The 19,460-nt window shown below is 44.5% G+C and overlaps 1 protein-coding gene across 5 annotated transcripts; it reads right to left on the reverse strand.

Moving 5' to 3' along the window:
* Positions 1 to 705: 705 nt before the first annotated feature.
* Positions 706 to 4,318, reverse strand: LOC125544796. Of its 5 annotated transcripts, none has more exons than XR_007299708.1 (5): positions 3,630 to 4,318; positions 3,095 to 3,453; positions 2,935 to 2,985; positions 2,389 to 2,511; positions 1,203 to 1,318 (listed from the first exon to the last, which is right to left on the reverse strand). XR_007299708.1 is itself a non-coding variant. In XM_048708558.1 (4 exons), exons 1-4 carry the CDS (start codon positions 3,654 to 3,656, stop codon positions 858 to 860), a joined length of 330 nt encoding a protein of 109 aa, XP_048564515.1. In that variant the 5' UTR covers positions 3,657 to 4,318; the 3' UTR covers positions 706 to 857. The 5 variants fall into 5 exon arrangements, 2 of the variants coding, with proteins under 2 accessions (XP_048564515.1, XP_048564516.1); XR_007299707.1 differs by having other exon boundaries at positions 2,935 to 3,003; XM_048708558.1 differs by lacking the exons at positions 1,203 to 1,318; positions 3,095 to 3,453 and adding an exon at positions 706 to 986.
* Between the last annotated feature and the right edge of the window lie 15,142 nt (positions 4,319 to 19,460).

Genomic DNA, 19,460 nt, shown 5'->3' on the forward strand with positions numbered 1-19,460 from the left:
TTCTGCTCCTCGTTGGGTTCGACACTCTTACTTATCGAAAGGACTACGATAGAGCCCCTACACTTGTGGGTCATCAGCTGCTGCCGCCGTCGCCCCCTCCATCCTCCATCCTCTCCCTCCTCCATCCTGCCACTGTCGCCCCCTCCCTCCCTAGCTCCCTCCTCCATCTCCCTCCATTCCGCCGCCGTCGCCCCCCCACGCCGTCACCGCCACCGAGGTAACTCCTCCTACCTGCCTCCTCCTTCCCCCTCCTTCTCGCCTCCTCCTTCCTTCCTCCCCCTCCTCCTTCCCGCCTCCTCCCTCCTTCCACTACTAGGAAAAAGGCTACTAGCAGCGCGGGTAAAATGGCTATTCGCAGCGCGGGTACCCGCGCTACTAGTATCGCGCTACAACTAATAGTTAGTAGTAGCGTGGGTTAAACCCGCGTTACTACTAACTTTGTTAGTAGCAGCGTGTGCCACCCACGCTACTGCTATTTCGTACCCGCGCCACTACTACCGAAACAGTAATAGCGTGTCCATACTACCAACGCTACTAGTACCCTAAATACTAGTAGCGCGCAGTTTTTTCCCACGCCACTACTACCTAATTAAGAATTTAAAAAATAAAATCCACCAATTCCATTTTATGCATACAGTTCCCAGTAAACACAATAGTGAGCACTGATGGGCTCCTATTTCATGGTTAACCAGAAACCGAAGGAAATAAATCAGCCAAAATAACCTCATTATGCATTGCTACTCACAAATGACCACTTCAAAGAACATGCAAGTATCTATGTCATTAATAATTGCAAACATAAGTTTCTTTTTACTACAGTTGTTGTATGTACTATCACACAGTTCCTCATTCTGTTCTCACTCAATAATAAGAAAAATGAAAAGAAAAGATAGAGATAATCTGCCGCAATTGCACTTCGGTGTCATGGATTCAGTCTGCTGCTTCAACATCTCATTATCCTGCAGCACTCTGTCGCTATCTTGTACCTATGAATAAAAACACACCTTAATTGTCAGAGAAGCAAATGTGAAACCTTATTACAACATGTATGCTAAGTCGCTAACATATAGAGATAGCTAGAACAAATGTGAAAACTTGCCATGTTGTCGAGTAAGTATATGAGCACCCCTCAAAACATCAATTAGCAAGTACTTGACACATACAAACTTGTATAGAAAAATAACACTTTTGAATTTAATAGGCTTCAAAGATTGCAAGGAAGGCGTACTGATGAGCTGCAATGCAATCTTCAGTGTTCAATACTTGTACACACTATGCTCCTACGGTGCAACCCCTAGCTCATGTGGATTCACAAAGTCTACATTGTATAGGACATTTTTTAGCAAAGGGTGAAACTGCATACATATACATCTCAAATCATATGTAGCATGTGTCTAGTCATCCTACGATTGCCCGAGCTCAAAACTGTATTTCTTATAAAAACTTTAGACCATGTTCAAGAAACACATGTAGTTCACGACAAGTGTACATATCACCCATTTTATAGGTTCAAAGACAGATAACAAAAATTAACTAGACAAAGTTAGATGACAGTGAAGCTTAAAGCTGCAGTAAGAAATATTAGATATACACATTTTGAAAATCAACCTCGGTGGAACAACACAAGATTGCATTTAGATTTCCGAATTAAACATAGGAATATCTCATAGTTTAAAATAAAGGCACTCAACAGAAAAGTGCATAAAAGATTTCAAAATAACTCAACAAGCTGCTTCAGCAAGCATCATAGGAGGGGATGTACATGTATAAAAATTGAGAGACCAAAGACCAAAGACCTTGTGGTCTCTTTTTCTTCTCTCTGTGAGAATTTGTGCCGTCTCTTTGTGCTGTGAAGCGTAGCAAGCAGCCTAGTTCTATGCCCACCAAAGACCAAAGAAGAGGCCCCGGCATGTAGTGGAGAAAGACATCAGAATTAAGGAGGACCTCAATCAGAAGCTTGACACTCCGGCCAAGATCCAGCTGAACCCTGATCGATTACATTTTTACGCCAACTATATGTACTGTTATAGAATGAATGGAAAACAAACAAAACTTTCGACACGAGAAACAACATGAGTACGTCATCCATATAAACTAGAGTATCGATTTCACCAACATCAGTTAATTGTACTACTACCAAAGGAAGCTGGATATATATAATTAAGCATGCCTATTAAATAGCTCATGCCTGATCATATATACCACAGAGAAAGACGCCAGGGTACCAACTAGCATGGTCGTTCTTATCGAATTAACACTACAATATAGCAACTAGATTAACACACATCATAATGCATACTAGACATTATTGCCAACTTCAAGTATACATGCTACCATGTAATCTTTGAACATGGATCAAAATGAGATTTCAGGCTTTGTCAACCTTACTCTGATCAGTACTAAATTCTCTAGGCTGCTCAACCTTTCCTTGTAGGGAGCATTTCTTTCACCTAGTATCTTGTTGTTAAGTTTGGGAAGAAACCTGCATCCCTTCAGATAGTCATCCATATCCTGAAGAAAAAAACAGTATACATTTTCAGTGACTCAACATATATCATCAAATACTGCTCTGGTTTACTCTAAGAATAATTGTTAAAGTTCAGCCAATGTTTTCTTATGATCTTCCACTCTTTGAAGTAGAAGTAAAAACTGAAAGCTAAACACACATTAAGACTACCTACATAAAATTCTTCAGATAGCGAATGAGCGACAGAAAAAAAAATACTTCAGATAACAAGGAACAGGCCAACAAGCAACAACACAAGTTTTTTAGCAGCAGCGATTAGTAACTACCGAGACATTGCTGGTGAAGAGATGAATTTTGGATACCATTCATCCCCGAGGAGCAGTCTTTGTTGATAGTGGTGTAGGGTGTGATGTTGGACAGACTGAAAAAGCTATTGTCGTGCCAGGTAGAAGAGTGTTGGTACATACCTTGAAGTGGACCCTGCTCTTGACCTTCTTGTCCAGCGCGTGGCACACTAACTGAAACAATAACAAGACCTGGCACACATGATCAATACACCTAGATGATGCTTACTGCTGATTGATTGCAGTTGCATGATGTCAATTCGAGGGTAGCAAGAGAACGCACGCGGTGATTGAAGATTCTGGCCTAGGTCCAACGTTCCCCGTTTTTCTGGTTTGCACATCGTTGGCGGCGATGACTGCTATGTGCAAAGCTTCTACTGAATTTTCCAGTTTTAGGGAATGAGGCTTTAATGTTTAATCCATGGAACCATTTTATGTACTGAATTGTGTGTGTTTTTTCATGCATCTTCGTGATCCAGGGTTGCAGTCCTTGAGCCATGGTTGTAGTTTGCAAATCTTCTACTGATCTACAAGTATATTTCCCCCAAACTGGCTGTTCTCCCCCACTATGTAATGTGTTGTATTGTTCTTGAGTTCACATGTGCTTTCTTCTATTCCATCAGACCAGATATGCTTTTCTATCTACAGCAGAAAAAACATGGTATACTTTAATTAAGTAATCATGATGAACTACACTGAACTGAACAAAAGTCATGGGGATATTATGGGTCACAAACTTAACAAGGCGTGTGCCCGAATTATCTACGAAAAACTGAATACAGATTCAAATTGCACAAACGAAATGAAATGCTATCAACCTGTGATGTTGCTGAACTGATGGGCATATCTGAGTATGACTCGAGCTGTAAAACCTTCTGTTGAGCTGGGCCGAGGAGCTCGGGCGTCCCTCGTCTCGCCGCCGCTGCCGTCTCCTCTGCCACGCGATGCCCCCGCCTGATAGCCGCTCCTCTGCCACGCGATGCCCCCACTCGACAGCTGTGTCGCCACCTAACTCCGCCGTGCGTGCCTCATTGACTTGCTGCGCCTCCGCCTCCGCTCCCCTTCCTCCCGCCGCCGCCCCCACCGGACGACCCCCTGGTCGCGCTCCACGGCATCTGCACCGTGCCCACCCCAACTTCGACGCTCTCCTTCTTCCGCGCCCTCCCCTCGCCAGCCCCGCTCCCGCTCTTCCACGAGCTCGCCTCCAGCCTCGCCAATCCCTCGTCGCTCCCAAACAAGAAAAACAGGATGAGATGGGGGAAGGAGGAGACGGTGTGGGAGGCAGCCATGGAAGAGATGGATCCAAGGGACAAGGGAGAGAAAGTGTGGGGATGGTGGCCGGCGGCGATGGGGAAGAGGGCGCACCATGGCCCTGGATCTGGATCGGAGTCGAGGGAGGAAGGGGAGGGAGAGAGAACGTGATGAGAGGGGATAAGGGAGAGAGGGAGGTGTGGTGCACTTAGTTGGAGCGCATGCCGGTGAACCGCGCTACCACTAAGTTCGCAGTGGTGCCGCTATTAAGTGGGCTGACCAGTTGATCCTATCTATCTATAATAGCAGCGTGGGGTTGCACATCCACGCTACTACTATCAACTTAGTAGTAGCGTGGCTTTTATACCCCACGCTACTACTTTGGTTTATTCTGGAGGCATGATGAGAACCACTTAGCAGTAGTGTTGGGACGTTAGACCCACGCTACTATTATTCTCTAGTAGCAGCGCACTATTTTTACAAGCGCTACTACTAAGTAGTAGTAGCGCCGGCCCATTACCCCACGCTACTGGTAAGCTCCTGCGTATAAGGTTTTCCCTAGTAGTGTTCCTCCCCCTCCTCCCTCCCTCCTTCCTACCCCTCCTTCCTCCCTTCTTTGTCTCCGTTCTTGTAGAATGTAGGTAATATAAATGTAGATTTTAGAATGTAGACATTGTAGAATGTAGGTTTTTTAATAGAATAATTTTTTTGACTATTTTAGGTGGTTTGAATAGAATGTAGGTAATTTAAATGTAGACATTGTAGAATATAGATATATATATATAGATGGATGGATAGATGTTAGGGCTAGAAAGTAGGTGCTTAATATAACTAGTTTATTTATAGTAAGTGCTTAATATAACTAGTTTATTTATAGTAAGTGCTTAATAGAACTAGTTTATTTATAGTAAGTGCTTCATAGAACTAGTTTATCACTTTGTGTTTCATTTTTGTTCTGGCAAACAGGCGCTCGATATGTCCTATTTTAGCAAAGGTCATGACGAATTTTTTCGTGAATTTAAGCATTGCTTGTGCTAGAATATGTAGGAAATATCGAGTTCCCCGGATTTGTGTGTTGAGTTTCCTGGTAGTTGCCTTCGATCGATTTTCAATTAATGTTTCAACTATGAACATAGGAAATGTCTGACAACGAAAAGGATTTTGGTATGTGTGAATACTGCGAAGACGAGTGCGGCCTATGCGATAGAAATTTGCTAGTTGTTGATAGGCGCTTCAACATCAAGCTGGACGAGAACTTCGAAGAGCATATATGTAGCGACCCGACCTCAGACGGTCAAGTCTTTGTGCTTAAGTGTCATCCCTGGATCGGTATTTCTGACACACACACAATACTCGAGGTTTTATAACAGAGTTCAATCACACACTTATTACATCGAATGCCTAAAAAGAGAACTTATTACAATAATATGGCTGAAGGCCATCTAAATAAGATAATTGCAAAAGCTTTGAAGATAAATGAGTCCATCCAACTCCACGGCAAAACTGAGTGCACGACAACGACCTAGCGCACCTTACTCTTCGTGTAAAATTTTTGCAACATAATACGTTGCAGCCTGTGTAGGTCAGCACATGGAATATGCTATATGCTGGCAAGATAACGCTATAGAGCAATGAACAAAATAACAGCTACCACTACATGCATATATGGCTGGTGGAGGGTCTATGGTTATCATTTGCATAAAGCTAATTTTTCCCTACAACAAAGGAATATATTTTATTTAACTACAAAGTTTGTTGAAAACATTGAGAAGGTAACCCCAACTCAATCCCAATTAAAAGTTTAATAACCCGACAAATTAATTAAGTAGAGTGATGAGATCAACATAATAATTCAAGCACTAGATACTCAAGATGTCCATAACCGGGGACACGGCTAATCATGATTAGTTTGTATACTCTGTAGAGGTTTGCGCACTTTTCTCCACAAGACTTGATCTCCTCCGTTGAATTTCTCGCACTACATGATGTTTGAGAAACGGATGACATTAACTCCTTACGACGGGTGTTAGTGTCAAAACCGGCGGATCTCAGGTAGGGGGTCCTGAACTGTGCGTCTAAGCCTGATGGTAACAGGAGGCGGGGGACACAATGTTTACCCAAGTTCGGGCCCTCGGATGGAGGTAATACCCTACTTCCTGCTTGATTGATCTTGATGATATGAGTATTACAAGAGTTGATCTACCACGAGATCGTAGAGACTAAACCCTAGAAGCTAGCCTATGATTATGATTGTTGTTGTCCTACGGACTAAACTCTCTGGTTTATATAGACTCCCGAGGGGGCTAGGGTTACACAGAGTTGGTTACAAGGGAGGAGATCTACATATCCGAATTGACAAGCTTGCCTTCCACGCAAAGGAGAGTCCCACCCAGACACGGGACGAAGTCTTCAATCTTGTATCCTCATAGTCCAACAGTCCGACCAAAGTATATAGTCCGGTCGTCCGAGGACCCCCTAATCCAGGACTCCCTCAACGGGTAGACCATACCACCTACATCTCCTACATCTGCTAGTCTATCACTGAAAGAGGTCACACAACATACTCAACTATGCCAGATCCCAAAATGGCTTGTGGCTGCACACAGAAGTTTCCAGCATGAATAACAATATGACCCCTTTGAGCCTGGGTGGCAAACCATAGGATGATCACACGGATTCCTTGGGATCTCCTTGGACAACATTGGATTCCCCAAGTGCCCACAACTAATCCACCCAGATGAGTATTAAAGTAGCCATCATAAGTTAAACCTTAGTTAACAAATAACTCACACAACTTTCATGAATTCTCTCAAAACCAAACCACGTCTACGAGCATAGCATAGTAGTGTCAGCATAAAGTAGTAACACCCAGGGTTTGAAATAAAAGGGCAATAGGTTCCTACCTCATCAACTACTTCCCAAATACCCACATGTTATCAATCCTACTCATGCAATGTTTGAGGGTTGAAACTAATGCATAAAAACTGGGTAATAAAGGGATATGATCAAAGTGTTACTTGCCTTGCCAACGATCGAAAAACCCTAGTGATTCGTAGCAACAAGCCTCGCACTCCGGAAACTCTATCGTGAACAAGAAATAGCATACATAAGCACTCAAGCATAAGATGCAGAGGTAAAACCAAGAGAAAAGATCTGAACAGAAATTTCAAGTGAAGAGATTCGATTAGCAAAAAGAATCAATCGAATCGAAGATACGAAACTCAAACTACGATCAAAAGAAGTTCGAATACAAATCTGCTTGAAACCAAATTTTAAGTTTTCAAAATCATGTTCAAGTTGATTATCTGGAAAGAGGGGAACAAGACGAAGATTTTGGGCGTTGGTTTCACTGGATTTGGACAAACGAGCAAAAAATAGTGAAGGTTTGAAGATCAGGGACTAATCTGTAAGAAAACTATTCGCGGATAGGTCCCTAGCCAAAAATAAACTAAAAAGAAATATCTATCGGGCGAACGTCCGCTAACAGAGACTAACGAACGAGAACCATTCCTTAAAATGATATAACCAGTGAACGTTTACTAATTAAACTAAAACAAAAACGAAAAACCGATCTAAAAACTAAAATAAATCGAAAAATCGAACGGTTTTTTATACCGTTTAACCAGAGAGAACCGGTGGCGGGTTTTGGCGGGTGGCGGGGAGATCTGGTGGCTCCGGCGACGGGCGTCAGCGGCAAGGCGACGGGGAGACGGGGAGGCGGTGCGGGGAGACGGCGGCTACGACAGCAGGCAGCAGCGGCGAACGGCGGCGGCGGCATGGCTCGGCTGCGGGGCGGCGCGGGCTGCGGCGGTGGTGGGTGCGGCGGGCGGCGGCGGCTTATAAGGAGGCCCCCGGGGCTCTCCGACTTGCGGGAGGGGTCGGCGGGGTCGGGGCGGCCTCGGACTCTGGTGGAGTCCGGCTCCCGCATGCGAGTAAGGTGCTGGCTCGGTTGGGCCGGCGAGGCTTCGGTCCAGTTCGGTCCGGAGATTTTTTTTAAAATAATTTCGCCGAACAGAAAAAAATCTAAAAATAAAATAAATAAAAACCCTAAATTTTCCATAAATAATTTTCACGGCCCTCTCCTAATATTTAGGACAACATGAACATTTTTCTTGGCTAAAAATACAATTTTTTCCTAATTCAATCAAATAAAATCTCAATAAAATTTCAAATAAAATAAATATTTTATTTTAAACTAAATTTCCATTATTGCCTCTATTTTGAAGAAGTCATATTATCTTCTCTCATTATTTATTTATTTGGAAGTAATTTTGAAAAAATAATTTCAAATAAAATTCACTTTGATCCTGTAACATCCCTAATTTTCAATTTGGAATGTTATACACTAGATCATCATTGCATATCATATTTTATTGCATTTTGGTTGATCCTAGAAATTCTACGCAACTCGAGGACCCTCGAAGAGAGTTGGGGATTTCATTATTTTCATATTTGAGTTTTCTCAAATTTTGAAAATAGGATCATTTGATTTTATTTATTTTATCTTCAATTATTTCTATACAAAAATATGAGAGAGGGAATAAAATGACCTTCCCAAAATAAAGAAATATTGAGCATTTAATAAAAAATCAAATAAGATTTTATTTTTGTTTTATTTGCTATTTTATTTGAATTTAGGAAAAATGCGCGTTTTTCAAAATTGCATTTAGGCTCCAAATAAATGTTCATCCTCTGTGGCATGATTTTATAAGCCGGGGAAAATTTATTTCGGGATTTTTGAAGTCCGTTTAGTATTTCTTTTGTTTTTTTCTGAGCGTAATTTTTTTCAAAAAAGAGTCCAAACCGACCTACGGGCCATATCCGGCCAGGACTCCCTAGCCGAGGCCTTTTTATAGCGCCGCCCGAGGCCCAGGACAGCCCAACCACCGCCCGCCCCAAATCCTAACCCTAGCCGCCGCCGCCACGCCGCCACCCGCGCCGCGCCGCCCCGCCGCCGCCGCCGCCGTTCGCCGGAGCCGCCGAGGTAGACGTCGTTGCCTCGGTTTTCGCAAAGAAAACCGATCGGTTTTTTAAAAAAACTTTGATCTGATTTTTTTCGTTAGATTGGTTTTTTCGGTTTAGTTAATTAGCGAGCGTTCGCTTGTTGGTTCGTTTTAACGAACGCGTTCTTCGTTTAGATCCAGATAACGAACGTTCGTTCGTTAATCTGTTCATCGTTTTTCTTTTTCTCGGATTAAATCCGTGATTTTTCTGATCGTGATTTCTGATCCGATTTTCGTTTTAGTTTAACTTTTTGCTCGTTTATCGGAATCAGGCGATTCAAGCGCCTGGAGTTTCGTCTCGAAACCCTCTTTTTGTTTAACCAACTCAAACAAGTTTTTGCCATGGTAAAAATTGCCCTAGATCCAGAATAGTAAATGAAGCTTGTTTCTTTTGCCGTTTGTCTTTCGTTGCTTCGTTCGATTTGATTCTTTTTGCCAACCGGAGTTCTTAACTTGAACTTTCTGGTTGGATCTCTTATTCGAGTTTTACCTGTGCATTAGTTGAGTACTTATTGTATGCTTGTTTGTTTGCGATAGAGTACCCGGAGTGCGCCGCTTGCTACTTCGAATCGCTAGGTTTTTGCGGATCATCAGCAAGGCAAGTAACACTTTGATCATACCTCCTACTACCCGGTTTTTATTGCATTAGATCAATCCTCACACATTGCATGATTAGGATCTAATTAAATTATGGATTCTGGGAAGTAGTTGAGGTAGTACCTATTACCTGTTTATTATCAAACCCTTGGGAGTTACTTCTACGTTTGCTTATTATGCCATGCTATGCTAGTAGACGTGGATTGGGTGAGTGAAATCCATGACAGATGTGAGTTTGTTAAATTAATGGTTTATCTAAGGTGGCAACTTAAATACACATCTGGGTGGATTGAGGCACCTGGGTATTCCAGCAATTGCCTGTTTTTCTTTTGGACCGCCACCCAGGCTCAAAGGGATCATGAGATTATTCATGCTAGAAACTTCCGTGTGCAACCACAAGCTACTATGGGCTCTAGCATAGTTGATTAAGTCATGCGAACTCTTACAGTGGTAGACTAGCAGATGTAGGGGAAAGTAGGTGTAACGGTCTACCCGATCGTAAGGTGCTAGCGCTTCTGAAAGACAATGTCTCGGTCATCCATTCCTCAAACACCATGTAGTGCGAGAATCCCAACGGAGGAGATCGAGTCTTGTGCGGAAAAGTGCGCAAACCTCTGCAGAGTGTATAAACTAATCATGGTTAGCCGTGTCCCCGGTTATGGACATCTTGAGTATCTAGTACCTGGATTATCATGTGAATCTCATCATGTTACTCTAAATTAATTTTGTTGGGTTTTCTTTTAATGATGATGCTTAATTGGGATTGAGAATGCTGTCAACCATTCTCAATGTTTAACAACTACCATGATAGTTAAATAAAATTTATTCCTTTGCGGTAGGGAAAAATTGGCTTTACGCAAAACTGTAACCATAGAGCTTTCCACCAGCCAAATATGCATATAGAATAGCCTATTACTTTCATTGCATCTCTATGTGTTACATTGCCAGCATATTCCATGTGTTGACCCGTTTCGGGCTACAACGTTCATGTTGCAGACTTTTCAGACGACGATTGAGGTGCCTTTAGGTCGTGGTTCTATACTCAGTGATGCCATTGGAGTTGATGGACTCACTTATCTTCCAAGCCTTCTGCTGTTATCATTATTAGATGGACTTAAGCCATGTTTATTGTAATAAGCTCTCTTTTGAGACACTCGATGTAATAAGTGTGTGATTGCTACTCTGTTATAAATCCTTCAAGTACTGTGTGGTGTCAACAATACTGATCCAGGGATTACACCGGAGCACAAAGATTGGACCATTTGAGGTCTGGTCGCTACAAGATGGTATCAGAGCACATGCTGACTGTAGGACACGAACACTAAGCTAAAGCCCTAGATCACTACTCACTCTTCTCATTATGACTTCTCATATTTTCTACTCTTTTAGGATGGCGGATGCAAGGAACAAGTTCACGCAACCGGATGAAGATACACCCTTTGGACATCACTTGAAGGAAGTCACTAGATACCTACAACGCCACTTTACCTGAAGAGGAGCGCCGGATGATTCAAGTTCAAGTTCCAGGAAGGACGTTCATGCCAGTCACTGAGCCCATAGAGTTTTCTTTTGATGCACCAACTTGGAATCTAGGAAAGAGCATGGCAGCTCACATCACCATGGGACGCATTGGAGAAGTTTACCGCAATGATCTCAAGGATACTATCTACCAGATTTGTGGGCACCGAGATGAGCACCGGGAGATGATCAGCACCAGGAAGGATAGATCAATTGCAGCTTTTATCCACGAGTTAAACCAGCACATTCGACGTCAGGAGAACCAGATGTGCGCCGACATGATAGATCTGAAGAAGGCAAGGACTAGAATCAAGGATCTGGAGGAAGAACTCAAGGCCACACGTGAAGATTATGAAGAGGAAATCGAAGTACTAGTGGACAAGAATGCCGACTTAACAATGAAGATCGGAATATTCATGGGAGGCCCTACACCAGTAGAAGAATACGAAGAACCCAAGGAGATTCGCCCGGAAGACTACATCATCATCGACGACACTGACTCAGATCCAGATGATAGCGATGATGACTATGTTGATGAAGCTGGAGCAGATATCATGGAGTCTACAACCAAAGAATATTTCTAGTAGACCACCCCAACAGTAGTAGTAGTCCACCATGTAAATATAGTAGTCCGATCACTTTTGCGATAGCTAGATCGATTGTATGCCTTGTTTGACTGAATGAAGTGAATTGTTTGCTTTTGCCTCATGTGCATATGGGTAGTGTTTTCTCTCTAGACCCCTCTCTATTCTTAAATCTCATATTTTCTAAACCCTCAGATGCCTCCGAGACGTGACCCCGGATTTACCTTCCCATCGGAGCTCACTCAGTTGATCCAGCAGCAGAACACATTGATGCAATTGCTAGTCCAGAACCAGAATCAGGGGAACAACAACAACAACCCACCACCACCACCACCACCTGTTGATCACTTAGCCTGTTTTCTTAGGCTGAATTCGCCGGTGTTTTCTAGTAGCATCGAGCCAATAGTAGCAGATGATTGGCTCCGCAAGACAGCAAGGGAGTTGACCACGGCAGGATGTACAGATGCAGAAAAGGTGAAGTTTGCCGCACATCAGCTTGAAGGACCTGCAGCATCATGGTGGGAGAATTTCACAACCACTTTCCCTGTCAACACTGTCACATGGGACCAGTTTCAGCAGGCTTTTCGTACTGCCCATGTTTCAGCAGGAGCTATGGCCATGAAGAAGCGAGAGTTTCGCAATTTGCGCCAAGGAGGACGGACAGTTGGCTAGTATGTGGAGGACTTTAGTAAGTTAGCACATTATGCCCCAGATGACGTAGCTACCACTAGTAGAAAAACGGCCTATTGTCCCGGTTCGTAAGGGCCTTTTGTCCCGGTTATTGAACCAGGACTAAAGGGTCAGTACTAATGCCCAGTCCCTTTAGTCCCGGTTCAATCTAGAACCGGGACAGATGGGCCTCCACGTGGCTTGTGCGTGGAGCCCAGGCAGGAGGGCCTTTGGTCCCGGTTGGTGGCACCAACCGGGACCAATAGGCATCCACGCGTCAGCATTTCTGTGGCTGGGGTTTTTTGTTTTTTTGAAAGGGGGGGGGGTTTGGGGGTTTTGGGGGGTTAATTTAGGTGTTTCATATATTGTGTTAGCTAGCTATAATTCATAGAGAGAAGTGTCCTCTCTTATGTCCGTGCTTGGTTGACGCTACGTACTATACATAAGTACAGAGAGGACTAGACACGCTAGCTAGCTAGTAAGCAAACGAAGGAAACAGAAGATCATCATGAACATATATGCATACAGAGAGAAGTGATATCGACCACCTCTCCTTCTCTGAGAGATTGGTCGAACAACAAGTTCTCGTATATCTATCCGACACTACCGGCTACATATATACAATAATTATCTCTTACAAATATAATCTCCTAACATACGGACTCATGGTCCACATAGTATTCTCCGTCTTCAGCGATCACGTGGTCAAGAAAGAATGCCGCCAATTCCTCTTGAATTGCTCGCATGCGAGCTGGTGCTAGGAGTTCATCCCGCTTCCGAAACATCTAATTTTAAGAAGGGGGTCAATACATATATATATATATGAATGAAACTCAACACAAATGATGGTAATAAAATAAAATTGTGAATGTTGTTATTTACGCACTTCATATTGTTCGTCAGAGTAGCCCCGCTCACAGGTCGTGTGGCGGATGGACTTGCAATCGTAGTATCCACAGAAATCATTCCCTTGTTCCTGCCACAACCACTTTACAAGAAATAAAGGTCAATCAAACTGATAAGCAAGAATGCCAAATGGTATTGATGAAACTAGCGCTTGAATCAATAGGAGATGCGTGGAACATGCTACTATAGTACTTACTTTCGGGTGTCTAAATTGCAGCTTCTTCGGGAGTCCCGGAGCTTTTTGGGTGAATTTTTTCCAAACCCTGCCAGACAAAGAAAACAATTACTTGATATATCAGGAAATGAACAAAGTTGCTGATATGGTGGATAATGATCGATTTAACTTACTTCTCGAGCATTTGTGTCATGTCCGTATAGTCCTAGGGATCTTTTCGTCTTGAGTCTAAGACGGTTACTAGTCCCTGCTCAAGCTTAATCTCTAGGATAATATAGTGGAAACTGCACACGCATGCATAACTCATCAATTACATTACTATAACCTTGACTAATATATAAGGGAAACCGAATATGCACAAGACAGTAACACTCACTTGAAGTTGTAAGGAAAGAGTATTATATCTTTGTTTTCATTTATTACCAACGATCGTAGCAAGTTGGCCTCAGCATCTGCGGCATGAAATTTAACCTGAGTTGCATCTATGATATTTGTGTTAATGAACCCAATATCACCGATTTGTCTTCTCTTCAATTCGACGATCTTCAATCTGCATAATATAGTGAGGATAATCATAAATACATGCAATGAAAGAGCTGAGCTATATAGAGAGACTTAAGGACAGAAGTAGTACTACATACAGACAGTAGCAGGTGACCGTTGCTTTATCGAGGGCCAATTGATTGAAAAATTGAAAGAACTCCTCAAATGGAACAGGCAACAGATCAATTCCAACGAGGTCATGCTCCTTTTTAACTCTCACATACAAAGTACTCCTCCCCGAGACTCTCTGCAGATTTTCAAGTACCAATCATACAATCTTCGCATCATCGTTGATAGAGATCTTTCATCTTTGACGAGAGGCTTCCCATACTCGTATCTTTGTATCTGCACCTCCATGAAATCATAATGTACATCATCGGGCAGGTAATCTCCAAGATTGCTATAACCGGGCACCATCCTCGGATCATTAGCGACGATGTCGCTAGGCACCTTCAGCGGGGGGGCACGATTGCTTCGCTTGTTCGCCGAGCTGGGCAATTTTTTTCCTAGCTCATCGTTCTTTCAGCCTTAGATCACTGACAGTACTTCCCGACCGCTCCGCTTCGGCAAATTCCTTTCCAATAATGCGCTCATAGTTTCCTTTCGGCGGAGACTTGGGTGGTTTTGTCAGGGCAGCCAGAGTGCGCTTCGCTTTCACCGGATCTACCTTCTCCTCCGGAGGTGGATGTTTATTTGCTTTCATCCCTTCAAAGAAGTTCCTCACTTCTTCTCGTGCGATCTCGGCGTTCTCCTCCGGGGTCCTCTCGTATGGTAACTTCTCTGGAGTCTTCAGAGAAGGACCGAATCTGTATGTCCTCCCGCCTCTGGCTGTACTGCTAGACGCCGGCAGAGCAGACGGAGCAGTTGTCTTTTTTACTTGCTTACGAGGCGGAGGAGAAGGACTACGACGCGCCACAGCAGCCAGATGGGCGGCGGGTCTCTTCCGCCCTTGCTGACGAGGCGGAGAAGGAGGAGGCTGGCTGCTCGGGCGCGCCGACGCAGGCGGAGAAGGAGGTGAAGTGCCGCCACGCGCCGGAGAAGGAGCCGGCCGAGTGCCCTGTTCGTCACTCGCCGGAGGAGGAGGCGGTGGAGGAGGCGGAGTGCCCTGACTCGCCGGAGGAGGAGGAGGAGGCGGAGGCGTCCAGTTCGGAAGGTTGATGAGCTCCTTCCGCCATAGGCATGGAGTCTTCAGAGCAGAACCCAACCGAGTCTCCCCTTCACCGGTAGGGTGGTCAAGCTGGAGGTCCTCAAATCCCTCCATTATTTCATCCACCATCACCATAGCATATCCTTCCGAAATCGGCCGGCAGTGAAAAGTTGCACCGGGTTCAGTAGGAAAAGCAGAGCCAACAGCCGCCTTGACCTTCATATTAATCCATTGCGTCATAAGGTGGCAATTTTGAGACTCCGTGATAGCATCCACGGGATAGCTGGCAGGAGCCGTCAAGACATGCTCCGGCTGAAGCAGCTCGGTGGAAGCCACGCTGCTTCTCCGCTGAGATGGCGGGGTAGCTTCGGGGGAAGCTTCGGCAGTTCGTTTGCTGCGATTTGCTTCTCGTTCCTCTATCGCTTGTACCCTAGCGTGCAGCGCCTGCAGTTGGGTCTGCTCCACTTTCTTCCTCCTCTCGTGGCATTTGTAACCGCCTGCGTCCGGAAACCCAGCCTTCCACGGAATGGAGCCTGGCGTGCCTCGTGTCAATCCAGGGTGCTCAGGATTCCTAAGGGCCATAGTGAGCTCGTCGTTCTCTCTGTCTGGAACGAACGTCCCTTGCTGCGCTGCTTCAATATAGTGCTTAAGCCTCTTGACTGGCATTTCCATTTGCTCGTCCGTCCAAATGCACTTCCCTGATACAAGGTCCAAGGTTCCGCCAGCCCCGAAGAACCAAGTCCGGCAACGGTCTGGCCAGTTAATTGTCTCTGGTTTGATCCCTTTATCAACCAGATCATTCTCAATCTTGGCCCACTTAGTCCGGGCTGCGAGGTAGCCACCTGACCCCGTGCGATGGTGATGCTTCTTCTTCGCAGCATTTTGCTTGTTTGTCGCCGACATCTTCTTACTCTTTTCTGATGTCTTGTGGGCCACAAATGCGGGCCAGTGATCTCTGATCTTCTCATATCTGCCCTTGAATTCTCGTGTCTCTTTATTTTCGACAAACTTATTCAGCTCTTTCTTCCACCTCCTGAATAGTTCTGCCATCCTCTTAAGAGCAAAAGACTTGATTAATTGATCTTTAACTGGCTTCTCCGGATCATCCTCTTGCGGTAGGGTGAAATTTGACTTCAGCTCAGTCCAAAGATCATTTTTCTGCATATCATTGACATAAGACACCTCAGGGTCTTCTGTAGCCGGCTTTAACCATTGTTGGATGCTGATCAGGATCTTGTCCCTAACCAAAACCCCGCACTGAGCAACAAAGGTGCTCTTTGTCCGGAGGGGTTCAATCGGTTGGCCGTCGGGCGCGATTGCTATGATCTCAAACTTTTCATCCGAGCTCAACTTTCTCTTCGGGCCTCGTCTCTTTACTGAAGTGGTGCTCGATCCGGAGGGCTAGAAAAAAGAAAAAAGACTTAATTAATATGTGTACATACCAAAACAATGAATGCATCAATTAGCTAGTCAGCAGAATCTTAACTAATATATATACCTGGTCGGACTCGGTTCGGTCACGGGAGACATCATCACAGTCTCCTTCTTGCACCGGCATTGTGTCACCGGAGCCGTCCTCACGGTCTCCTTCTTGCACCGGCATTAGGTCACCGGAGCCATCATAATCATAGCCAGCTGCTTCCAGACCATCGGTGTCGTTGAGAAACAACGAGCAGACGCATCACTTCCTCGTGCGATTATGTCCCGCAACAACTCTTCTTGTATTTCGTCTCGGGCGGTGTCCATAGTTTCTACAAATATTTACAACATGGCAATTATTATTCAAACATGACAGATGGATATATTAGTGGCAAACGTAGAACTAATATTAATTAGTGGCCTCGATGCTGCTTCTCTAGGGTTTGGGGTGGCCTCGACGCTGCTTCTCTAGGGTTTGGGGTGGCCTCGACAACGCTTGAAGGATAAAAAAAGAAGAGGAAGAAGAAAAAAAGAGGAGAAGAAAGAATAGAGGAGTAAGAACTCCTTTATTCTTTCTTCTCCTCTTTTTTTTCTTCTTCTTCCTCTTTTTTTTATCGGGAACGAGGGTCGTCGACGGTCGCCGAGCGGTAGAGGAAACCCTAAATAGCAAGTATCGTGGGTGTGAGATACATGTGGCCATCGGTGTCCGACACTACATCCACGTCCCACAAGTGACGCAGGACGACGCCCGCGTCACTTGTGGGACGTGGATGTACTGTCCGACACCGACGGCCACAAGTATCTCACACCGACGATACTTGCTATTTAGGGTATATCGCCCCCCCCCCTCGTGTTGAAGTTATCGGGAGGTGGTATATATATTGACCCCCTCGTGTTGAAGTTATCGGGAGGGGGTATATCGACCCCCCCTCGTGTTGAAGTTATCGGGAGGGGGTATATCGACCCCGCCTCGTGTTGAAGTTATCGGGAGATGTATATCGACGACGACAGAAGATCGAAGAATACGAAGAAGAAATAAAAAGAGGAGAAGAAGAAAGGAATAGAGGAAAAGATCGAAGAAAAAAAAAAGAAGAAAAAAAGAGGAGAAGAAGAAAGGAATAGAGGAGAAGAAGAAAAAATAGAAAAAATTTCTATTTTTTCGTCTTCTCCTCTATTCCTTTCGTCTTCTCCTCTTCCTTTTCTTCCTCTCCTCTTCTTCTCCTCTTCCTTTTCTTCCTCTCCTCTTCTTCTCCTTTTTCCTCTTCTTATTTTCCTTTTTCCTCTCCAAAATATATAAAACTTTTCTAGAAATGAAACTAACCTAAAATGTACTAAATCAGAGAACATATATAGATAATCCTTTTCTAAATATTTAAATCTAACTTTTGCATATATGAACATATATACACAGAGAACATACAAACATATATACATTTTTATAAAAAAGCAAAATACAAAATACAAACATATAGAACTAAATAAAACAGGGGGCCGGACCAACGGAGGGGCAGGGCAACGGCGACGGGCGGGCCGGGGCGACGGTGACGGGCGGGGCGGAGCGACGACGATGAGCGGGGCAGGGCGACGACGACGGGCAGGGCGGGGCGACGGCGACGGGCGGGGCAGGGCGACGGCGACGGGCGGGGCAGGGCGACGACGACGGGCGGGCCGGGGGCGACTGCAGGGGCGGCGGGCGAGGGCACGGGCGACGGCAACGGCGCGGTCGGGGGCGACCGCAGGGACGGCGGACGGCGTCGGGGCAGCCTGGCAGCGTCGATGAGCTCGGCATCGTCGGGGGAAAATGGTCGATGAGAAACTGAAATTTTCACAAGTCCTGGTTATATACCAAGAGCATTGGTCCCGGTTCGTGGCACCAACCGGGACCAATGCCACCTTTAGTCCCGGTTGGTGCCACCAACCGAGACCAAAGGCCTCTTTTCAGCAGCCCAAAGGGCGGGAAGCGGCGGCCTTTGGTCCCGGTTGGTACCACCAACCGGGACTAAAGGGGGGCATTGGTCACGGTTTGTGCCACGAACCGTGACCAATGCCCCCTTTAGTCCCGGTTGGTGCCACCAACCGGGACCAAAGGCCTATGCCTGCCAAAGCCGCTGTGCGGTGGGATGTTTAGTCCCACCTCGCTAGCTGAGGAGCGGCCGCACCTGTTTATAAGCGCTGCCCCGCCCTTTTCATCGAACTCCTCAGAACTGCAGGCCTTTGGGCCTAATCTCATACCGCTATGCTTGTGGGCCTGCTGGACCTTCTGCTGACCTGAATCCTGGCCCATGGATGGGCTTCTAGTCGTATTCAGGCCGTGGTGGCCCAATAGGTGGCATTTTTTTACTATTTATTTTTTCATTTCTACTTAGAACTAAATACCTATAGTTTTTTAGTGATTTTTTTCTTTTAGGTCACAAAAATTATAAACTTTCTGTTAGTGCCATTAGTTTTAAAATTTGAATAGTTTAAATTTTAATTTTTTAAAATTTGTGTGAATCACTAGGTTATGAATAACTTTACTATAAAAATTGATTTTTGAGTCATTCTTTTTCCTGCTATTTAATATTGCTGTGTTTTATCATTATACTCAATTTGGTAATTTTAGTTAGTCATAACAAATATTATAGGCATTTTTTTCTTTTTTGCTATTTATTTTTTCATTTCTACTTAGAACAAAATACTTATAGTTTTTAGTGATTTCTTTTTTCCTTTAGGTCACAAAAATTATAAACTTTCTGTTAGTGCCATTAGTTTTCAAATTTGAAAACACTTTTTTTGTTTTTTGCTTTTAGTGCCTATTTTTTCCAGTTTTTTTGTTTTGTTTTCTGCATTATTTATTT

Source organism: Triticum urartu, chromosome 3 (genome assembly GCF_003073215.2).
Source record: "Triticum urartu cultivar G1812 chromosome 3, Tu2.1, whole genome shotgun sequence".
Taxonomy (NCBI): Eukaryota; Viridiplantae; Streptophyta; class Magnoliopsida; order Poales; family Poaceae; genus Triticum; species Triticum urartu.

Coding starts and splice junctions, on each gene's coding strand:
- LOC125544796 (XM_048708558.1), bottom strand. CDS start 3,656: ATGCCCATCAGTTCAGCAACATCACAG. Junction 2,512..2,934: donor AGAGCAGGGTCCACTTCAAG/GTATGTACCAAC, acceptor TTTTTTCTTCAG/GATATGGATGACTATCTGAA. Junction 987..2,388: donor AGAATTTAGTACTGATCAGA/GTAAGGTTGACA, acceptor TTTTATTCATAG/GTACAAGATAGCGACAGAGT.